Raw genomic sequence first — 24,711 nt, 5'->3', positions numbered from 1 at the left:
ATGTATTTTACGATTTTCACACTTCGTGCTATTTATACGCAACTATTTATACGAGACTTTGTTCCAATGGGTCAGTAATGAGTAAAAATGTAATATCAGTTATTTTAATAACATGCAGAATGTTTTTACATAAACTATACATTATGTCTCTTTGTCAGTGTATAAAGATGACAAATTATACCAAGTACACCCATACTCCATCTTTCACTTGATAACCAAGTCTTAATTTTAGAAAATGAATGATATAGAAGTTAGTCCCAACCTCTTGGCTCTCCTGGTGTCTGAAGGACTTTTAACCTTTTAATCTTCTCATCTTGTTATTGTTAAAGCACATGACACTTTGACCAGACAGTCTATAATGGAATGCAATTGGCCTGCTTTGGCGGTTGAAGTAGGGAGTGGATGGGAATGATGGTCCATTAAAAGCTAACATCCCGCCCTCATTTTTTGTTTTCCTGTGTGTTGAAATATGTGTAGACAGGATCCAGTGCATCTGCTTTTTCTCCAGCCTGAAATCTGACTTTCTTGTGTGAAAAGATTTCGGGACATGGTGACACACGGCTGCAGCTGAGGCAGTGCAGTTAAACAGTTGCACAACTAACCTAATGTTTTCTGATTCTTGCTCTGATGCAGTTAGCACTCTCACTATAGTTTCTCTCCTCCCAACCAAACTTAACAACGCCTGAGTCCACCTCTTTAAAGTCAAAATGAAAAACTGTAATTTTCTGGGGAATATTGTGTTTTTTTCCTAATGACTTATCTGTGAGCTTCATTATTTAAAAAAAACATATGTGGTCTCATAATCTTTAAGCAAAAACGCAAATCTCCTCGCTTCTTCGAAACAATCTCACCTTACTTACGATCATATGGTATGGCAAGTGGGCGGGGTCTGGGAAAGGATCACAGCGATTAGCAGTAAGCAACATTACCCAACTTCAAACGATACAATAAATTCTTGATGGATGAATTCAAGTCCCACTTATTTTTATGTTTTAGGGCGACTTTAAGCGGGCTAGGGCGTGGTGAAGCATACCACTACTGGGCACCTTATGGGGTGATCATACTAGTCAAACGAACATAGTGCTTGGCAATAATTCGATAACAATAATTTTTGCAATATAATTTTCCCCAGTAAACCGGTAATGACGATTTAATTAGTGATTAATAATGTTTACGGACTGTGGGTAATGCTACACAGGCATTTTCCAGACTGCACTTCCGGATGCTGCATGCGGTCTTGCTTTACAATCAAGAGCTGTTTCTCAATGTCAAGGATACTGGTCCTTACAAGTCACTTCTTTAAGAGGCTAGGCGAGGCTCCTCTTTAGCATTCGGAGAAAACGTAAATGGAGCAAGTGCACATCCTTGTGTCATTACGTCAGTGAAAAGGTGTGCTTTCAGTGCTGTGCGAAGGCCTCAGTCCTTGGTTGAAATTCCGAGGATCCTCGACATTGGAACAGTCCTTCGGATGTCGATGACGTAACATCCTCAAAATTCTGGCTATGGAGGATCCTTCATTGACATTGAGAAACACCTAAAGTGTCAGTTAGACTTGGAGTAGTGGAGTAAGACAAGTTATTCATTTATTAGTAGGGCCCTATAATTTTTGCAATGTGGAAAACGTGGACGGAATCATGGAATCAAAGCATAAAAATGGAATTTACTGTACAACACGGAATTTGACAAATTTTGGACTTAATCATTTTTAAAACCCACTCATTAATCAGTTAATAATTAAATTGACATAAATGCGTAAAAACATTTTTACTTTTGTACGATCCGCCACGTCAGTGAATATACTGTATGAGTGTGCGACTGTCCGTTCCCAGACGGATTTTTTTTGGCCATATCGCACTAATTTCCCTAAGCAAACCAGACTTTTGGGGGTCAAACGTTTTGAGGTGTGGTTCAGATCAGGTGGTTTGTGTAAGTGTCATGATTTCACAAGGAAACGGGACCCAAGTGCATGGTAAGGTGAACTCAAAGGGGTTTATTAACAAAGACCCATGTGGGGGCAAAAGACAAAACAACGACTGGTGACTATGACAAGACAAACAACACTATACACTATGACAAGACTAACTAGATTCTTGGTTACAGACCGAGTTGTCACATAAGGCAAACAATCCAAACTTACAAACAAACCAAAACGACCCAGCACAGGACAGAACACACTGAGGCCTAAAATAGAGAAATCTAAACAAGATAACGAGGGAAGGTCAGGTGAGGGGAGTTAACCAATAATGAATAATAAACGAGGAAACAAGGGGGCGGGGCAGACTCAAGACACAGCAGCACACTACTCAAACAAAATGCCATGTGCTGCCACACAAAACATGGGTACTGCCACATGACCATGAACTACTATGAATAACTATGACAGACTGGCAGGATCATGACAGTACCTCCCCCTTAAAGGGACGCCTCCAGGCGTTCCTCAAGGGGGTACACAAGACAATGGACAAGACAAGACTATGACACAGACTATGACAAATGATAACAGATTAAATTAAATAACTAGAAAAACAAAGTCCAAGGTGATCAACAAACTAAACACTGAAATTAAAGTTCATAAGGGTGGAGTCCAGGGAGGCTTGGGCATTGGCCTACACTTTGACTGTGGTGGTTGCGCAAATGGCTGCGTTGGCTGGGCAAACAGCTAGGCAGACAGCTGCGGTGGCTGGGCAGATGGCTGCAAGAGCTGCTGAGGCTGGGCAGACGGCTGCAAGAGCTGCTGAGGCTGGGCAGACGGCTGCAAGAGCTGCTGAGGCTGGGCAGACGGCTGCAAGAGCTGCTGAGGCTGGGCAGACGGCTGCAAGAGCTGCTGAGGCTGGGCAGACGGCTGCAAGAGCTGCTGAGGCTGGGCAGACGGCTGCAAGAGCTGCTGAGGCTGGGCAGACGGCTGCAAGAGCTGCTGAGGCTGGGCAGACGGCTGCAAGAGCTGCTGAGGCCGTACTTGCAGGAGGTAGACCTCCAAAAACAGCCTGTCCACAAGAGTCAATGGTGAGTTCACCGATACCTGCTGGGTCCCTGACTGGCTGGATCGTCCTGTCATGATTTCACAAGGAAACGGGACCCAAGTGCATGGTAAGGTGAACTCAAAGGGGTTTATTAACAAAGACCCACGTGGGGGCAAAAGACAAAACAACGACTGGTGACTATGACAAGACTAACTAGATTCTTGGTTACAGACGGAGTTGTCACACAAGGCAAACAATCCAAACTTACAAACAAACCAAAACGATCCAGCACAGGACAGAACACACTGGGGCCTAAAATAGAGAAATCTAAACAAGATAACGAGGGAAGGTCAGGTGAGGGGAGTTAACCAATAATGAATAATAAACGAGGAAACAAGGGGGCGGGGCAGACTCAGCAGCACACTACTCAAACAAAATGCCATGTGCTGCCACACAAAACATGGGTACTGCCACGATCCTGCCACATGACCATGAACTACTATGAATAACTATGACAGACTGGAAGGATCATGACAGTAAGCCTTGATTGATAGTTCTGAATCTTCTTAATTTTATCTTCAATTTTCATTGTCTGTTGTGTAGTTCTGACCAAGTGGACAGAAAAAATTAAACAGATCACGCATGACAATCCACATTGACCAGAAAAGTATTTGGAACATTTTTCACAGAAATGGTGCCAGGCCTTTTCCCAGAACTAGCTTAAACCTTTTTTTTATATAATAAATGACATAATAAAAACTTACGTTATAATTATACATACAATTATAGTTGTTCTACTGAGGTTTTCAACCATATACTGTCGGAAAACATCCCATGATTCATTTTATGAAATGCTTAGCTGAAAAAGTTTGTTTGTGCTTTACATAAGCCACCTTGTCTGATATTTTTAATTTATTGCAAATGATTAATATGTTTTTATTGTGTCTTTTTAGGGTCACTACTATATCCCCCACTGTGTCTCTTGTCCAATAAAGTGAAGTGTCTATACCTTCCAGTTGTTTATTTATATAGGTGACATAACCAAGGCTTTGAGGCTAAATGGATCCCTCATGGCTATCCATTGAAGCAGATGAGGGTCCAGGGTCTTATGACCACATATTGCAACCCCCATCGCATACTTGCACCTCTGGCCCTCTGGTCTTGTCTGGTTCTCGTTGGTGTTTTAACTTTGTCGAGGCTGTCAATGTGTCTCCCTTTCAAGTTCTCTATAATTCCTACCAGAGACACCAGGGCTTCTGGACATCAAATGTGCACTTTCACAAACACAATCCCTGTGCACATGTGAACACAACTAGCTTTACTCATATCCCTTACTCAATGGGGACTCTTTCCCCACTGCTAAAAATTTATCGAGTGAAGTACACTTGGGAAAAGATGTACTATTGAGAAGCATCCTTTAGCTAGCTTTGGATGTTAGCGAGTGGAGGCAGTGAAGTGGATGTTCAGGAGCAATGAGGAGGGAGAAGAGTGTCGGGAGAGGGGAAGATGGTTTTTGAAGAGGGGAATTTCTTTGATGTGGCTTGTGGGTGGCATTATTACTATTCTTCAGAAAAACAGGGACACAGTAGCGGGTAAACCCAAAATGCTAGCACATGTTGCTTTCACGGAGGGGTTGCTCCTAAGTACTGGATAAACAAGAATATTGTGTTGCTCGGAATTTGGTCTTTTGTCGCTCTGGGGATTGGGAATAGAGTTATTTTTTGTTGTTTTACCTTAAATGCTTTTGTAAAATAACAAAAGGCAGAAATGGGAATATTGTTGTTGACATACAAATATTAAAATATTGTGGTTACCAGAATTTGTAAGGAATAATGTAATACTGAAATCAGAGTTTTAACCACAGACTTTGTTAGTGTAACTTGACAAAACTGAGCCCAGTTTAAGATTTCTTGTAGCACTCTTGAAGAGACATGTGTGAGTACTACTGTATGGTCTGGTTGTTTCTCAAACGAAAATGTGAAAAGCAGGTGACTACAAAATCCATTTGGTCTTCAATCTTATTGCTGTCTAAAGCTAAAAGTGTAGTCTCGTTTTTGCGCATACAGGAGAGTCCGCGTACAGTGTGTGTGACGCAAATTGTGTCATTAGTATAGGACACGCACTGCCAGATTTTTGTAACCACGCGTACTTTGTACACATAGGTTGCGTATGCGCATACAATAGAATTGGGTTTGGAAAATGTATTATGTAGCCCTGGAGATGCATTTCATTTTGTCGCAATACGCATGCGTTGGATGTCTGTGTACACGTACGAGTCAAATATACTATGCTTTGCACATAAAAAACAGACTATACTCCGCGCTTAAAGGACAAGTTCGGTATTTTACACTTAAAGCCCTGTTTTCAGATTGTTTATGATGAAATAGAACGGTATTGACTGAAATTTGGACATATGCGGCTGCCCCGAGAATTTTCTGGTGTTTGTGTTTCACCTCCCACCTTTACAATGGGTTTAATGGTGCACTGGAACAATCCTTCATTAAACTTTCGTTTACAAAGACGTGAAACTCACCGAGTGGTCAGGGGTGTTCACTGATATGCTCACACAAAAATCGCTGCAAAAGACGCATTCCAACAGGTTTTATCGTAGTTTTTGCCAACTCCATTGACTTGTATTAGATGTCCTGTGAGGTACGGTATTACTCCGCGCCGGGAACTTTGTTTCTATTCTTGCAATTGGCAATGGCGGATTAGCGCCACCACCTGGGCTGGAGTGTCAATTATTCAAGCTCTAAGCGGAAGAATGTACGGGTGTGAGGCGTTTGGAAAAATAGGTCCACAAGTTAACAACGAATGCTAAAACAGCTGTTGGAAAGCATCTTTTGCAGCGATTTTTGTGTGAGCATATCAGTGAACACCCCTGACCACTCGGTGAGTTTCACGTCTTTGTAAACAAAAGTTTAATGCATTTTAGGAAGGATTGTTCCTGTGCACCTATGCAGCCATTGTAGAGGGGTGAGACGAAACACAAACACGCGAAAATTCTCAGGGCAGCCGCAAATGTCGAAATTTCAGTCAAAACCATTCTATTTCACCATAAACAATCTGAAAAATGGGCTTTAAGTCTAAAATACCGAATTTGTCCTTTAAGAATAGGGCTGCAATTAATCGAAAAACTAATAGGGATTACACTTACGGTGAAACAATGACATAAAAAACTAGAAATTACAGCTGTCTATTTGTGCTAATTTCTATGCTTTTGATATGTTTGGCAACAAATACAGTGGTGAATCAGAGATTTTAAAATTGATAAGTTGATGTCCTTTAGACATTCATTTCGGGAGTTGTTTTTACTAACAACCTAACTCCCATAATTATTTGTTATTTACATAGTTTTGGATGTTTCGAGTTTACCATACAGCTGCTTCACAGAAAGCTATTGAACATTTCAAAACTTCAATGTGAAATCTGTTAATCGGCAATAATAGCCACAATTACATCAAGGTGATTATGATTTTTGTCATAAAAGTGCAGCCATACTTAACTCTTTCCCCGTCATTGATGAGTTATCTCGTCAATTAAGAGAAAACGCTTCCCTGCCAATGACGAGTTTTTACGGCAATCCATATTTCCGCTATTATCCACTAAAAACAGTGAAAACTTCATGCATGTTTTGATCATTGCTCTGAATCTGATCTCTAACAAAATTCCTTTACAAAAATGCAATTATCTCAGCTTTTTGCTCAAAATGTTGAATTTTTTGAAAAAAACGACACTGAAAAAAAATATTCATTCAATTTACTAATTTTTTTAAGGTAAGTGGTTGCAATCAATTTATTTAAGCTACATTTAAACAACAACAAAAAAATAGAAAAAAAACATTTTGTTTTTGTTTGCAACCACTTACCTTAAAAAAATGGAGTAAATTGAGTGAATAATTTTTTTCAGTGTACCCATATTTGAGAGCAGAGGGTCTGTTCTTTCATTCAGTCCCTCCAGAAAAACGCGATTATGTGCAGGGTTTCCCACAGCACTTTTCAGTTCGGGCGGCCCACCTAAGCTGGGATACCCTACCACCTTATCAAGGTCGTCCAAAAAAAAATCGCTGCACAAAAGGCCGTCAAGTGCATCTCGGAGAATAGCGTGGACACGCGTCACACTGCGAGCGGGCACGCGCCACATGGCCGAAATGAGAGAAAGACATGGTCCATCAATGTCTGGAGGATAACTAGCCTGTTGATAAAATTTTTCATATATGTCGCACTTTCGCAGCATAAATTGCAGATTTACGTGCACAAAATATGCGGGGCTTGCATGATTTCATAATCCCCTCATTTTCGTAGCAAAAATCACATATATCTTAACAGAAAGTTGAAAAATGTTGCATTTACCTCACACAAGCGCAGCCATGTCTCCTGTTGCCATGGGAACGTTATGAAGTGACGTTATTATGTGTCTTTATTTGAGGAATTACGGTAAATATCCTGCATATTCCATCGCATTTTTTAAGACAAATATCAAGGATTTTTTCCCACAACAATCACAAAAATTTGATATATTTTATGTTTTTATATTTGAAGAAGAAAAATTCTGGAAGATATTCAACTTGAAAAACATAAAAAATTCTGGCAATGGCTGGCAACTTTTTTTTAAAATGCTGGCACGAAAGAGATCTAATTTGTGAACTTCTTCACTATAAGTATATATTAGCACAAATTAGCAGTTTTGCTATAACACTTAAAACAAGTATCTGGTGCGTCCAATGCTGTTGTTATGTCCATATTAGCCAGGCAAAACTTAAAACCAGTGTTCGAATTGAAGGGGGTCTGGGGGGGTCCCGGACCTCCTATAAGCCTTAAGATACCCCCCATAAAGCACAAAAATAAAAATTAGGGGGGTCCCCTGGTTTATATTAAAATTAAAATACTACATAAATTTAAAATCCTCATTTTGCGTGTCACAAAGCGATACTGTCCATTATTTGTCCCAATTTCGCAATAAAATAATTCAAATGACTTCTGTCCGAAATAAAGAAACTCGCAAGTGCGCCTCATGCTGTTTTCTGGAGGAATTGACAGACGAGTTAATGTCTCTATCTGCGTGTGGAGTATTTTTTACCTCAGTTGCAGTAAGAATCTTTAGTAATCTTTAGGTTTCAGGGTTTTTTTTAAAAATCTTCTCAAACAATTATTTCATAAGTGTGGAAAAAGACTGACGGCTGGTCAACCCAGTCACACAAAATATTTTATTAGTAAAGCAGAAGAAATCACGCTTAAATGATAATAAATGATAGTCTCTTTAATACTAGCCTATCGCTCAACTACGCATCTTTCAGAAATAAATAATTATTTGTAGAAAGTATCTTTTGCATGTGTTTTTTTAAACCTTGGAAAAATGTAACATGCAGGGCCGAAGTGGGACTCATTTTCAGCCCTGGAGTTTCATGTCTTAGACCGGCCCACTTTAGTTCACCACTGACTAGATCAGTGCACTATTCTTTGCAGCCTTGCAATTAATATATTTTCCAAAAATATCATTTCCAATTCAATGCAAAAAGTCTAAAAACAGCTATGATTTTGCCATAATCATGCAGCCCTACCATAAGGTATTTTAATATTATTCAATTAAACTTATTCAAAAACTGCTATAAAGGATCAAATGTTTTCCCCTATATTTTTTCCCCTAGCGTTTTGCATGAAATAGCAGAAGAATAACTATTAATAGATTAATCATTGTTACATATATAACTTACCGGTAGATATAAAAAATACGACATTTACCTTTTATCAAGTTATCAACTGCTGAAAAGGAACAAATGTTTTCCCCTATATTTTTCCCCTAGCGTTTGCATGAAATAGATGAAGAATAACTATTAATAGATTAATCATTGTTACATATATAACTTACCGGTAGATTTTTTTTACATTTACATTTACCTTTTATCAAGGTATCAAGTTGCGCTCAAGTTTATTTTAAATCTAAACGTGCAGCAAGTGCACTCAAATAGACGCATCTAAAACAAAACTCGTGTTCACAGCGACCGCTTTGAAAAGCAGAAGGCGGCGGCGCGTCATGCGTTGTCCATGCGTTTTAAATGAATATGGACCCTAATTATGATTATGAACGCAATAATTACTTCGTGGTCGGAAGTTGGGCACAATCAACTTGGTCATAAAGCGGTGGGGACGTATACCACCCGCAAATTACGCGAATGGGGCTGCTGTGAGTGTTGGGGACAGCAACCTTCAACCTGGTGGCATGATAACTCTTTAAAATTATGTATCTTTAGAAAGATTAATTATATGTAATTTTTACAGTGAAGAAGACAGTGTTATTATTCATTTGATTCTATTTATGTACCTAAATACTACTGTTAGATCTTGCTTTATTTGTAACTTTGTTCTTTTTTTTCTATTTTTATATGCTCATAATTTCCAGTTTTGCTGATCCGAAAATTATTATATCTATGACTCAAAAAACGCAATGTAATCATCCATTTAACCACTACTATATAGTAAAATTATGTAATTTAAGAATGAGTCCACCCTATTTCACCCCTATTCTGTTTAAAAGTTCTGCCCTTGCCAGTGTTCAACACTAATTTGAGGGGTAAACTTTTTTTTGAGTTTGAGTTAAGGGTAATTTGGGGTTTCTTTGATTAAAACCAGGATCAGATGATTGTTGATCAAGGACGATCACATCTTACGTTGTGAAATCACAGCGACCCTATAATGAGGGGGGTGGAGCTTGGCCGGGGGGTGGGGCTTAGCTAGGGGACCCCCCATAAGCTTTGACATAATTCGAACACTGCTTAAAACACCTTGGGTGTTATGTTTCGACATAATGATTTAAGAAGATTTAAGACTTAACGATGCCCCCAATGCCTGTGGATTGTGCCAAAGACAACCAAAGAAACAAAGACACTCAAGGCAATGTCACAAAACAGTCATTCTGACCACAGGCCTAATGTCTCATTCCTCTTTCTACTTAGAAATGTATTCCTCCCAACCCATTACCATTTTCAGCCTCACCAGCTTCAAAAAGCACAGTTGTATACAATTGTGTGAAAACAAAAGATTTTAACGTTCCTGCACTAAATGCACCTTAAACGGCATTGCACAACTTTCGCTTAACTATACAGAACCCTGCATGACTGCGGCCACAGTGTGACCGTATGTTTATCGCTGTTTTAAATTCACATCATAAATGTGGAACTTAGTATCCACTTTTTCCAGAGACAATAGAGGTCTATTTCTCAACCACAGAAAAACAACAAAACCACAAGTGGTGAGACTTGTTTCTTAAAGTGCAGATTTACTGCAGAGTTTACTCACTTATGCATGCATGCACACTCCAACACATTACACATTCACAGGTGTTTGCTCTGAACGATTGCGTCCTCTTAATCAAAACGATGAAAGCAAAAGAGAGTCGCTGGTCTGTCTCACTTCCACCGGCTGTCGGGTCATTTCAAACCGAGGCAATCTAAGACAAAAAACAGAGTTCATCCAGAACCACTTATTCTTCCAGACCCTCTTACCCGAGACTCTTATGAGTCCAAGCAGAGCCATCAAAGAAGAGCACTTAACCGTACACACGAACAGACACCTGAGTCACGACGACTGCGTCTTGATGGCGCAACGCTTCCATCTTTACAGAGATAGATTCAACGAAGCAGAAGAAACAGATCAAATCACACTGATGAAAGGAAGGGGTCTGGATGAGACGCAAATGGATGAGGGCCGAGTCTAGGCAGAGATGAAAGTACTTCATTTTGATAATAATGACCTTTTCCAGCGGAGCATAAACAGATGAGAATATGTTTTTCCAAAGTTCTCAAAGCCACAACTCGCCCTTGTGATTATTATAAGGAAATTGTTAAGCATACACAACAACAGGAGCACAAAGCGCAGTATCTTCTACATTCCTCTGCTTATCTTGTATAGCTTCATTTAAGGATGTTTAGATACGTTTCTGAATAAAAGACAACATTCTCATAAAGAAAAGTGCACATTTATCAATATAATTTACTGTGCCTTGCTAAACAGGAAGAAACTTTGCGTATATTTTGCTGGTTGCCAATATGTTTTGCTAACACTTGCAACTTTTAAAGTTGTGGGTTTCTGCACAAATGATCAGATCTAACAGATCCAAGCTTTACCCATCTGTTACTGTTAAAGCAACTTTTAAAGTTCAATGGATCTAATATGAAATCTATGTATGCCCACAGTCAGTGTATGTCCAATATATAGGCTTTCAGCAAATGTAAGACATTGATTTTACAACTAATTTGGTGGTTCGATGTAAATTAAATGCTCCACGTTTTAAGCAGACCCTCAGCGCGGCCGCAATGTCCATATATAGTGCAACAAAAGGTGAAATCCCAAAATGATTAACTGCCCATTTCAAGATATACAGCAGACTGGATATTTATGGTTGAGTACAAAGTGCCGACAAAAGGCGTTATCTGATGACAGGGCTTAAAATGAAATATGCTGGGAGTGTGTTAGATCAAATGGTACTGAACTTTCATTCCCTCTTTCTGTGTGTTTGTGTGTGTAGACCCCTCCTGCTGCCATCATGCTGCAGATCTCTATCCACAGTGCAGGGAAGCATGTGAACAGGTAAGATACATTCACATCAGCCAAATTTACTTTAAGATTTAAAGTCCAAGAGTTCTGGCAACAGTCATGATGTGAATTACTAAAAACATTTCGAAATATATTTTTTTTCTTTTCATACTTTTGAAGGTCAAAGATCAGTTTGAACAAAGGGATATGGATTTTCTCAAACTGAATTACTTTATATGAGTGTTTAGATGTGTATGATATACAGTACTGCATGAAAAATATTAAGAGACCACTCTAGTTTTGAATTTAATCATCATTTCTAGATGCATTGTGACCATTTCAGTCCAGTTTCTGTTAAATTTCAACAAAAGCAAACCTCGGGAGTGACATAAAGTCACCAAACAGCAAATGTAAAAGAGCATGACAAGGCCCATGAAAAAGGTGACTTAAAATCAGGGTTTTTAAAAAAACATTTTTTAAATTTTCCTTAAATACTTAAAAAATATATATATATTTTGTTGTTGAGAAATTAATTTGAATTGTTTTATCTGCAGTATTGAAGATCGGAAAACATATTTTTTTCATCTTTTTGTTATTTCCACCATGTTTTCCCATTTCAATTTCAGGAAATAAATGCAAATAAAACATAATTTTTATTAAGAATTTAGCAAAAATCTTGTTGGTAGTTGACAGAATGAAACAAAAATTACACGTTTACTTAAACACATACCTATAAATACAGGGTTCCCACGAGTCCTTGAAATCCTTGAAGGTTTGTGAAATTCAAGGCCCTGGGGAGTTTTTGAAAATATACATACATAGATACAGGTCATTGAAAGTGCTTGAATCTTTTTTATGCAAGAAGTTTTCTGGACAAAAATCCATATTATTCCCTGTGTAGTGTAGAATAATAAAAAAAATTCTTGACTTTTTAAGCACACGTGCTAAACTGTTCGCTTTAAATGCTTATATCTTCTGTATGTGAATGTTGATTCATACCAAAATGCTTTTTTGCATAGTTGTGTTTGACAAATGAAAACATCTCGGGTTACGTATAACTGTTGTTCCCTGAGAAGGGAACGAGATGCTGCGTCTCACTTGCCATACTTCCTGCATCCCAGTAACGCCGTCTTTAGCAATATTTCAGATAGCGATATACTTCCTGGCTCCCGCGTCACCCTGTCTTTGTCATTAAGCCTCACCATTGGTTGAATTTGATATACACATTCAGACGCACTTACCCCTGGAGGCGTCCCCAAAGTGTCACCGCAGTGACTCAAAGCGAGTTCCCGCGAAAAGGAACTGTAACAATGTATCTTAAAAGGTAACACGATGTAACTTTGCTCTCACTTGAAATGTGTACCCACATTTAGTCCTTGAATTTGAGGATATTGGACCTTGTCCTTGAAAGGCTCTTGAATTTGAAATTAACTAAAGTATGGGAACCCTGTACATAGTAAATCTAGAAAAACTAAAAGGAAACCATTGAAATGGTCTCTTAATATTTCCTTGGCTACTGTATATATGACCCGGGATCAAAAAACTAGAGTCAATTACTTGAAATTTCTACATAACTAAGCCTTCTATTGATGTATGGTTTGTTAGGATAGGACCATATTTAGCCGAGATAACTATTTGAAAATGTGAAATCTAACGGTGCAAAGGTGCAAAAAAAAAATATTGAGAAAATCACCTTTAAAGTTGTCCAAATGAAGTCTAGCAACTGCATTCACTCATAAAAATAAAAGTCTTGATATATTTATGTACAAAATATCTTAATGAAACATGATCTTCATGTAATATCCTAATAATTTTTTGCATAAAAGAAAAATCTATAATTTTGACCCATATAATGTATTTTTGGCTATTGCTACAAATATACCCTTGCGACTTATGACTTGGTTTTATGGTCCAGAATAACATATTTAACCTCCTAGACCCAAGCTTTGGTTTGTATTTTTTCAGATTACTTTCAGCTATTTTGGGGTTAGGAAGAACCAATAAATTTAATAACCAAATATATTTCTTTGAACATGAAGCAGTCTAGTATTCCACAATTGTGTACAACAGGTTCCAGTTACACAGAATTAAGTATTATGGTGCAAACAACAAAAAAATGTGATGTCCACATATGTGGACAGGCATCCAGGTCTTAGGAGGCTAACTAACTATATTCAACTTTTTATCCATTCATTCATTAATATAATTAAAATGGCACTTTGAGAGTCCATGGTATTTTTTGAAGTACCAAGTTCAAAATTCCATGTCTAAAGTAATATTTTATATTTTGTTATTTTTGGTAAATTATTTTTGTAAATCCATTTTATTTTGTAATGAGCAAAATAAGCATAAACAAGCTAAATAAATCCACAACTAGGCTATTATGTTGTTTTTACACTAATGTCTATGTGTCATTTTAGATATTGATACAAAAAGCAGTCCAGTCAAATGCGTTTTTGACTACCTCTGAATGTGGTCGAAAGTAGACGAGCTCAAAGCTTTTTTACTGTATTTAGCGTCATCCTCTTGTGATTTACCAGAACGCATCTTAATATTAGGTAAACTGGGTCTCAGTACCAAAGCGTTAACCCCTACAGAATCCTGTGCCAGCACACACACCCTCACCCCAATCCTATTCAAAGTACAGTGACAGTCCTAATAAGAGATGTCTGTGTATATCCTCCATGTGACCAGTTTTGCACCTGCCATTGACCAAAGAAACCACATAATGTTCAAAAACCCAATAACAGAAAAATGACATAAAAGGCAAAATGACAGTCGAACGAAAGAAAAAGAGAAACAGAGAAAGAAAAGATAAAAGCTCACAAGAAGACGGATCTATAAAGAGAGATTACGAGAAGGAGATAATAACACCTTGTTAGATGGTGGTGGTTTCTGTAAAGAGAGAGAGAGAGAGGAGGGAACCAAGTTCTGTGACAGCCTTGCTGGTTGGTAATCGCTCAGACCATTTCATCCTAATGGACGGCTGATGCTTTGATGAGACGAAGCCTTCAACCCTTTGAGAACGGGTGCCACGCTCCTTTAGAAGTTCTCGCTGGCACCCGCCATTGATTTGGCCCTCAAAACAAAAACAAAAAAAAGAGCGGAAAAAAGAAATGTTGAGGAGGGTGAAAAAAGGGAAACTTTTTCCAAATGGACTGGATGGTTCATTTATTAGCAGGGTCCATTCTTTCTCCTGTGGGCGGGGTCAGTAGGTTTCCTTTGATGGAGCGGCTGCAAATCTCTGCCCAGCAGCTGGTCTGCTAGTCTAAAGTTATTTTTAAAGCTTTAACATGGATCGAAATAAACAACAGAACCATTTGCACACATGTTATCAAAAATTGAATAATTAAGTAATGCTGCAAAATATTACAGTGTCATATTTTTTGTTGTTGATACATAGTAGCCTACACTCTTCAAACAGTCTCATGAGCACACATATAACCACATTATCTCTACGTTTTTAATTGGGATGTTTTCTTGAGGATACACACGTGAAAGGTGTCCTGCTGTTTTCACATAAATGCACCATCTCAATCATAATGCATTGCAGTTTATTGTTTTGTAGTTGTTGGGACACAAAAGAAAGTCATCTGTTCTCATATCAGCGTTAGCAAACTTGCGCGCATGCCGCCTGTCAGCGTGTGAGGACCGAACTCCTTTCAGGCTTTGCACTTGAACGGTTACATACACACTTATGTGAAAAGGTCCATAGGTGAAAGTGTATGTAAACAAAGATGGTTGGGTATGAAGTGAACACGCAGTTTAGGGAAAACGTAGTTTGGGGTGTTTACAGTAATTCCTGTATTACTGTAGATTTTTAAAGCACTGTTTGTATCTTGATGTTGTATTTATTCATCCTATTTTTATTTGTTTCTCTGTTCTAATTTTATCACTGAGTGTTGATAAAACTTGATTATTTAATTACTTTAGAACTTACTATGAATGTAATATAAGGCAAGTTTTAAAATAGCTATTTGTTTGAAAATTTTTGGAAATGATCACTGCAAAATGAATCATTTTCATTTAAGAAATCATTCAAAAAAATCTAGAAATCCTGGTAAGACTGGTTTATGTTGCCTAGAGCTGTCATTAAAATATTTTCCTGCTTTGAAATTTCAACTATTGCAGTGATATTAATAAGGGACCCTATACAGTAGCAAAGACATTTTATGTGTGGTGTTAAAATATACATACAGTGAGGAAAATAAGTATTTGAAAACCCTGCTATTTTGCAAGTTCTCCCACTTAGAAATCATGGAGGGGTCTGAAATTGTTATCGTAGGTGTATGTCAACTGTGATTTTTTTTAAACTATTTATTTGTATGATACAGCTGCAAATAAGTATTTGAACGCCTGTCTATCAGCTAGAATTTTGACCCTCAAAGACGTGTTAGTCTGCCTTTAAAATGTCCACCTCCCTCCATTTATTATCCTAAATTAGATGCACATGTTTAAGGTCGTTAGCTTCATAAAGACACCTGTCCACCCCATACAATCAGTAAGAATTCAGCTACTAACATGGCCAAGACCAAAGAGCTGTCCAAAGACACTAGAGACAAAATTATACACCTCCACAAGGCTGGAAAGGGCAACAGGGACATTGCCAAGCAGCTTGGTGAAAAAAGGTCCACTGTTGGAGCAATCATTAGAAAATGGTAGAAGCATGACTTTCAATCTCCCTCGGACTGGGGCTCCATGCAAGATCTCACCTCGTGGGGTCTCAATGATCCTAAGAAAGGTGAGAAATCAGCCCAGAACTACACGGGAGGAGCTAGTCAATGACATGAAAAGAGTTAAGAAGGTTCCCCTGCTTAAACCAGCACATGTCCAGGCCCGTCTTAAGTTTGCCAATGACCATTTGGATGATCCAGAGGAGTCATGGGAGAAAGTCATGTGGTCAGATGAGACCAAAATAGAACTTTTTGGTCATAGTTCCACTAAACGTGTTTGGAGGAAGAAGAATGATGAGTACCATCCCAAGAACACCATCCCTACTGTGAAGCATGGGGGTGGTGGCATCATGCTTTGGGGTGTTTTTCTGCACATGGGACAGGGCGACTGCACTGTATGAAGGAGAGGATGACCAGGGCCATGTATTGTGAGATTTTGGGGAATAACCTCCTTCCCTCAGTTAGAGCATTGAAGATGGGTCGAGGCTGGGTCTTCCAACATGACATTGACCCGAAGCACACAGCCAGGATAACCAAGGAGTGGCTCTGTAAGAAGCATATCAAGATTCTGGCGTGGCCTAGCCAGTCTCCAGACCTAAACCCAATAGAGAATCTTTGGAGGGAGATCAAACTCTGTGTTTCTTAGTGACAGGCCAGAAACCTGACTGATCTAGAGAAGATCTGTGTGGAGGAGTGCGCCAAAATCCCTCCTGCAGTGTGTGCAAACCTGGTGAAAAACTACAGGAACGTTTGACCTCAAACAAAGGCTACTGTACCAAATAATAACATTGATTTTCTCAGGTGATCAAATACTTATTGCTGTATCATACAAATAAATAGTTAAAAAATCATACATTGTGATTTCTGGATTTTTTTACATTTTGTCTCTCACAGTTGACATGCACCTACGATAACAATTTCAGACCCCTCCATGATTTCTAAGTGAGAGAACTTGCAAAAGCAGGGTGTTCAGATACTTATTTTCCTCACTATATAATAACAATTTGCTAATACAGTTAATAGAGATTTATGATTCATAAAACTAAATAGCTCTTTTATAGGCTAAGATTCAATTATTTTTTTGGTCTTTTGTGTTAAATCATTTTCCAATAGCAGAATTTGCTCTTGCAGATCAAAAATTGTTTTTCAAAAAAAGGATTTATTTAAACCTTCTGCCAGCAAATTTTAATTTTCTATCCCTCATTATCCTTCATCATAGAGGAATCTGGCCAAGCCCACAGAAAACAACCACGACAAACATGTTCAAATGCTGACTGTTGTGTTGAATGTTGATCATGCTGAATTCACTGGAACTGATTTTGGCTTCTGTGCTTCAAACAAGTAAATTGGCAGACTGAAATTATTGAATAGATGATCATCCTTGATCAAGCTCCCAAAACAGATTTATGAAGCTGATTTTGTTTACAACAGACAGAATAATGTGGCTCTATTGCCAGTTTCTGATGGTGTTGGACTGACCCACCACACCATTTAGAGTTTTCCCAGTTTTTCCAGACCGTTTGGGATCAAGGTTGTGAAATACAAACCGTTTAGCCTTTCATAAGGTCACACAACAAGAGCTACTGAGTGCCTTTTTAAGACATTTTTAAGAGGTGTATATAGTTTGGATAGCAAAATAAAACACTTGTCAGGTTTAAAAAGGGAGGAGAGAGCACATATCTTTTGTTGTAGACATCAAAGGCAGTGAACATGTACCGTATTTTGGATTCATCTGTTTTTTGGTTCAAGATCTCAGGAAAACTATGAACCAAAATATGCATGGTTTAAGAAAATAGGACCCAGACTACATCAAAGACAGGTTAAACATGATGACCACAATGTGTTTTCTGCAGTAGAAAAAGTGGTCAAAATATGTACTCCAGCTGTCACTAGGCAGTACTGTCCTAATATGTACCATTAGGTATTAGGGGTGTAAATCAGACAGATATTATGATTCGATACAAAATCGCTTTTCTCCACCAGCGGTGCAATTTTTGCAGATACATCAAAAACGTATTCGATGCGATTCCGATCCGATTAATAGTTACAAATAGTTACATTTTTACTTACAAAGGTAACCAAAATATATAACATGATCATTTTAATAAACTCTTTGAAAATGGCACAATCTCTGTCCTTATTGGAACATTAACAACAACAAACTAACAAAAATACACTTTTTTTAGATAAGAAAAATGAATAATGAGGGGCAAAATGTCACATAAAAATCAAGCTTATGGCAACAGTCAAAGTCTTTCAGTATTTTGTGCCAAAATGTGCAATAGTGACAATCACTTAAATAAATTTAGCTGTTAAAAAAATAAATAAAAGCTGTTAAACGTCAAGGAAAGAGGCCGTGGAGTGTGTCAAAATAAAGGTACCTCAAATCGATTTTTTATGTGTGGCATCGATTAATCGAATCATTAGAAATAAAATCAATGTATCAATCCATATTGATGTATTGTTACACCCTTTTAGGTATATATATGTGTACCAATGAACCTTTGAGACACTAATATGTATCTTTGAAGTATAAATATGCACTCTTTTGTACCAAAATTCAATATGTATCTCTGAGGTTGTAATGTAAACTTTTTAGATGTAAACAGGGACTTTCTGTAAGGGTCCACCCCAGTGCACTGAAAAAAATATTCATTCAATTTAATCAATTTTTTTAAGGTAAGTGGTTGCAATTAATTTATTTAAGCTACATTTAAACAACAACAACAACAACAAAAATTTGAAAAAAATAAACTTTTTGTTTAAATGTAGCTTAAATTAATTGATTGCAACCACCGTAAAACAAAAATAGTATATTGAATTAATAATTTTTTTCAGTGTGGCAACTTGGAAAACAGGAAATTTGTACACAAAATTAAAAACAAAACAATTTTCAGAACAAAATGTCTTCTTCAGGCATCCGTCAGTATTTAATGACCTTTCTTGGCACTAAACACATCTTGAGCTTTTTTGAGGAGACTGAAGTCCTGAAGTTTCGATTAGAATTAGAAATTAGGATTTAATTTCATAGGATTTAATAAAGTGTTTTATTGGTCGCTAAAAAACATTTGTGGTATGAACCAAATATTTAGATAAAAAAATTTCAACCTTTGATCTGAGAGTTTTTTCTATGGAAATGCTGTGAAGAACCATTTTTAAAACCTCATGTAATATCCAATTTGTAATAGCTTATGTATGTACTATTACAATTTTTGCATTGTGTGCTGTTCATGGCAAACATATACATTTTAAAATTTGGTTTTAACAATATTTTTGTTCACTATTAATAAATAAATAGTATGATACATGCTTTCAAACATAGAATCTGGGAGCAGAATTAGTGTTTGAATAATTTTACATTTGAAAATATCAAAGCATAATTTTTTTGTCTCAGTCCTTCTGACATTTATCTTCACAGCTCGCGACCATTAGAAGTGAATCACGTCTGAGGCATCTTCTCGTACGTTTGCCAAGTTACTGCCCAGAGACGTTGGTAAGTCATTCCCTTTTTTTCCAGTTCAGAATCTCTGTTTACATTAAAACAGGAAGTCTTAAACAGGGACCACCGCTCCTTCCAGTTCCTTACTTCACGGTTCTGTGGTTTTACCTGGTTGGGAGAAAAGGGAACCACAGATGAAGGCTGTAAATCAGCCTCATGCCCTCCACCCTGCTTTTCTTAGTTCCAAAGCTGGAATGCAATATGCAATTATGTTCAGTCTCTAATTAGATTTAGTGGAAGCCCGCAGGCCTAGTTTATTTGGACATGTGTCCTGCACTAATTTGCCCAAATGGATGCAAATGGATTTTGGAAATGCAGCGACTCTTGAAGCTCTTTCAATGTTTCTCACTTCTAAGTGTGTGAAATAGAAAGCAATACGTGCGGTTGTGTTCGAAAACAAACTCATAATCAAGATTTTTCTATTTTTAATAGATCATAAACCATATTTGTTTCTTTGGTCTTCATAAATGATGCTGAATCTGTTTGACAGTGGCTTCTTTTTTCATAAGCCAGAGAAAATGATGGCATATTTACAATGATGTTGAGCACAGTATCCTGTTTATTTGGTTTAATATCTTGCAATAAATTATCTTAAAAATGTTATGCCTGCTACTTCCCCTTCATCCAACACCATCCGACCGCATGATATTAATAATGAGCTTCGTGCCTCTCATGTGCATCTACTTTTAATTAAAGCTGTCTCGTATTAGTAGGCTTCCTGGAGCCCAAGTGAAATAAAAATGTTGCAAAGCAACAAGTTCAAAATGTTTGTGCTGCAAAGTGCTTTTTATTCAGGCTGCTCTTATATGTGTATTTTTTTTTCAATGACGAGAAATATGTTACATATTTTGCAGTTGAATTAAGTAATTGAAATGCATTTGCATACCCTCATGTCGTTCCAATGACTTTCCTCTTACGAGCACAAATGAGATTATTTAATGGATATCCGGTTGGGTGGATATAATACAATAGGACGGGAGCACATTAAAAGCACCCAGAAGACTTAAGAAAGGAAGTGGGGTTCCAGTGGAGCATAAATACTTAACCATTTTTTATGTTTTTATTGTCCTTGCTGCATTTAACTCATTCGCCGCCAGACTTTTTTGAAAAGTTGCCCGCCAAGTTTCACAAAATGCATTCCAGAAAAAAATTATTTCTTAAAAAATGTATAAACATATAGAATATATCAAATTAAAGAACAGACCCTCTGCTTTTAAACAAACAAAAAAATAAACAAACAGGAAAACGGGAAAAAAAATGTTTCATCCTATCTATATTTTTTCTCTGCTTATAAACTCTTAAATAGGAGCCCCTAAGGGGACATGGAGCAAAAATTAAAAAAAGTTTAGTTTTGCGTGCTCACGTGAAACTATCGCGTGCTCATGTGAAACTTTCACGTGCTCACGTGAAACTATCACGTGCGCACGTGAAAGTACCACGTTTAGTTTCGTTTGCTCATGTGAAACTTTCGCACGCACACATGAAACTATCACGTGCGCATGTGGAAGTACCGCGTTTAGTTTCGCGTGAGCACACAAAACTAAACTTTAAAAAAAAATCTGCACATGAAGGTTTCACGTGAGCACATGAAACTAAACTTTTTATTTTTTTTACTCCAATGTCACCTTAGGGGCTCGGTAAATATGGGTATTTTTCTTTAAAAATATTTTTTAGCAAAAAGCTGAAATAATTGCAGTTTTGTAATAGGAATTTTGTTAGAGATCAGATATACATATATACAAATACATATCATACTTTTTGTTTTGCATATTTCAATTCAAATTGTCATTGTAAAACCCAAACTGGGTCTCATTCACTAAGTATTCGTACGCACAAATTTCTTCATAAAATGTGTTTACGGACGTTTTAACTTACAAATCATGATTCAACAAAAACTTTCATACTAAAATTTATTTTAAATGTATACAAAAACGTAAGAACAACTTAGACCACATGTACGCAATAATCATGAAGGAAAAAAATATTTAAAGGGGACATAGAATGAAAAACCATTTTTACCTTGTCTTTGTTGAATAATGGTAGTCTACCCGCATTCACAAACATACAAAAAGTGCTAAACATGCTAAACATCTCAGTCTTATAGAAATTCCTCTTTTAGAAATGTCAGCCAGAAAAAAATGCCCAATCTGAAAAACTGATGCTTATGACATCACAGGCATCTTTCTGCCCCTCCACTTTAAAATAATTGGCTACATTTTTTGAGTGGCAGCAAAGTCAGCCAATCAGTAATGAGATTGCAAGTTAAGCCAGTAGGGGGAGCCAAATAGGTGCAAAACCACTTGTTTAAAATCCCCACCCTAATAGAGCTATCTGAGAGAGGTTTTTAGGAAGCTTCTAAGGCATTACAGACCCAAAGAAAAAAATTTTGTCTACATGTCACATCACAGCACAGGGATAAATACCCTGTTCAATCATTCTATGTCACCTTTAAAATGTATAACACAGATATATATTATAGGATTCTTTTTCCTTGTTCACGATTATTGCACACATGTGGTCTAAGTTGTTCTTACGTTTTTGCAAACATTTAAGATAAATTTTAGTATGAAAGTTTTTGTTGAATCATGATTTGTAAGTTAAAACGTCCTCACATTTTACGAACAAATTTGTGCGTACGCATGCTTAGTGAATGAGACCCAATGATTTTTATGTATACTCTTTTTCCTTATTTTGAAGTAAACGGAAGTGTCAAACTTTGCGAATAAATACTTTAAATGGGCAGAGGAAAATTTCCTGTCTTGCACAGTTGGTTCGGTACCTCACACAAACTTCTTTTATGGCTTTAAAAGACTTAAATTACAGAGCACGATGTGTGTAGACTTCTGTTTTTATCCCGTTTTGGAGTTTCCCATTGACTTTCTATGTGTCATTCTCCTAACACATGTGTTTAATAAAAAGAAAGACATGTGGGATTGAAACAACATGCGGGAGATTAAATGATTACATTAATTTGTGGAAGAACTATTGCTATATAAAAATAAATCTATAAAGTCGACATTTTAGCGCACAGGCTGTTGTAATGCTAAACATCTTTATCAATTTTTTTTTCAGAGTGAACTTTGGATCTGCATCAACAATACATTACCAGGTATGATGTGTGCATGACCCCAGATGGAGATGTTTAGGGGTGTCGGCGCGATGCACCTGTCTTTTCAACCTGTACCAGTCTTAAAAGAACAAGCGAGGATTAAGCCTCTCTGAAGATCTAATGCCTCCCAGATGCAAAAAATATCATCTATCAAAACTACATCTAACAATGCCCATTAAAGTCCCGATCCAGCGCTTTGAGGTTCACTACATAAAGAACCAAAGCCGAACGGAGAACATTAAAAACATGTCTGGACAAAATATTTTGTCAAGATTAATGCCTTGTGATGGTTATTTTGAGAGCCATCAAAGTAACATGTATGCATGCGGTTCAAGTGATGTTTTTCATTACAAGCATTGTAAATGTCAGTGTGACTTTTAGCAGGTGATTTTTATCTGTCAAATGTTTTCTACAGTGATAATCTTTCATTTTTAGGGGCGTCAAAGAAATTAGATGGTTGGGTCGGCTTGGGATGTTGTGAGCTGGCCATCTCGGGTGAATGTCGGAGGGATTGTAAGCAGGTAGATGAGAGATATCATCTCACTTTAAATCTTAAATGCAAGCTCTCTTGAGTCACAACATAGAAAAAACATTGTTAGACTGTGAGATTATATCTCGTACCTTTGATATTTCTTCTTCTTGTTTAGGCATCATCTAAAAATGACATCACAAAAGTATGCAAGAAAGACACAGAGGTAAGTTTTAACCTTATACATTTTTTTTTTTTTTTTTGATTACGGTTGTAATAAAATAAACAGCTTTATTGATAATTAAAATGTTACACACCAGCCAGCTCACTTTTTCACTTGGATAATGAAGTAAATAGCCTCGTACTGTGTCCACAATACATATTTAAAGATATTAATATATTATATATTTGGGGATTGGCTTAAATAAATCAGGAACCAATAAAAACTACTTTCTACACCTTAGAAACTGCATAGCAAATTTAAAGCTATGGTTACCACACAGTCGCTGCGATCACATACAAACAATCTTTCAGTGTAAATTGCCTCTCATATAAGTTTTTTTTAATAGATTGCTCAGATCAAAAGGGTTTGAGAGTGGGAGGTCTTTATCTTTCCACAGCCATCTTAGAAATCCATCTTACAACACCCACCAAAGAGTCTCTCATGAAGTTTCTGTCTATTTGTTTGTCTTGACTTGAAAGCTCAATTGCTTGCAGCTTCGCAGTCTAAATCGTGACTTTCTTCGTATTTGTTGCTGTATAACACCCTTATTTTCAACAACATTGCGTAAACCCATTTATGAGATTATTTTGTTAGTCTGTACTGTTGGAACTGGACATGATGTTGCCACATTATAGCCCAATAAAGTTGTACTCACTAAGCGTTATAAAATAAAAACGACTCCCTATAGAGGTCCTTTTTGGCCGTCCTTAGTTAAGCTCATCTTATTCAAACAAACAAACCACTGGGCACGATATTTGGTTTGGACCGCTCTTCCACTAACTTGAGGTCTGAGCTACTTTCATCTTGTGCCCTTAGTATTCTGAGAAGTCATTGTCTAAACTCAAGCATGCACCAATTTTATTTCATTTTTATGCAGTGAAAGGTATCCAAGGATTTATATAGCATTATAATGGAAGTGTTTGTTGCTTATGTTAGTCAGATTTAAAGCAACATCAGTCTAAAGGCATTTAGTTTAACCAGAGAATCAAAGGACATTCATATATTTTGGATAAACGTGCATTGCAATAGTTGTATGAATACATAATTCTTATATTCAGGATTTATTTGCATTTATTTGAATTTTCATTGCTCTATATTTAGTTGCTCGTGCTAAAATCTTAAAGAGGACACTTCACAAGACTTTTTTAAGAGGTCAAATAAATCTGTCTCCGGAGTATGTATGTGAAGTTTTAGCTCAAAATACCATATAGATAATTTATTATAGCATGTTAAAATTGCCACTTTGT

The 24,711-nt window shown here is 37.2% G+C and overlaps 1 protein-coding gene across 1 annotated transcript in view; it reads left to right on the top strand.

Moving 5' to 3' along the window:
• The window catches only part of reck (reversion-inducing-cysteine-rich protein with kazal motifs), a 73,206-nt gene that overhangs the window by 13,850 nt on the left and 34,645 nt on the right, over window positions 1-24,711 (top strand). The window contains exons 2-6 of the mRNA XM_065294828.1: window positions 11,484-11,545; window positions 19,583-19,657; window positions 22,736-22,772; window positions 23,208-23,293; window positions 23,420-23,467. Of these exons, the coding sequence (XP_065150900.1) occupies window positions 11,484-11,545; window positions 19,583-19,657; window positions 22,736-22,772; window positions 23,208-23,293; window positions 23,420-23,467 (308 nt within the window). The remainder of the gene's footprint in view (window positions 1-11,483; window positions 11,546-19,582; window positions 19,658-22,735; window positions 22,773-23,207; window positions 23,294-23,419; window positions 23,468-24,711) is intronic.

Source organism: Paramisgurnus dabryanus, chromosome 22 (assembly GCF_030506205.2).
Source record: "Paramisgurnus dabryanus chromosome 22, PD_genome_1.1, whole genome shotgun sequence".
In the NCBI taxonomy this organism is placed as follows: domain Eukaryota; kingdom Metazoa; phylum Chordata; class Actinopteri; order Cypriniformes; family Cobitidae; genus Paramisgurnus; species Paramisgurnus dabryanus.
This window is presented reverse-complemented; position numbering and strand designations above follow the sequence as displayed.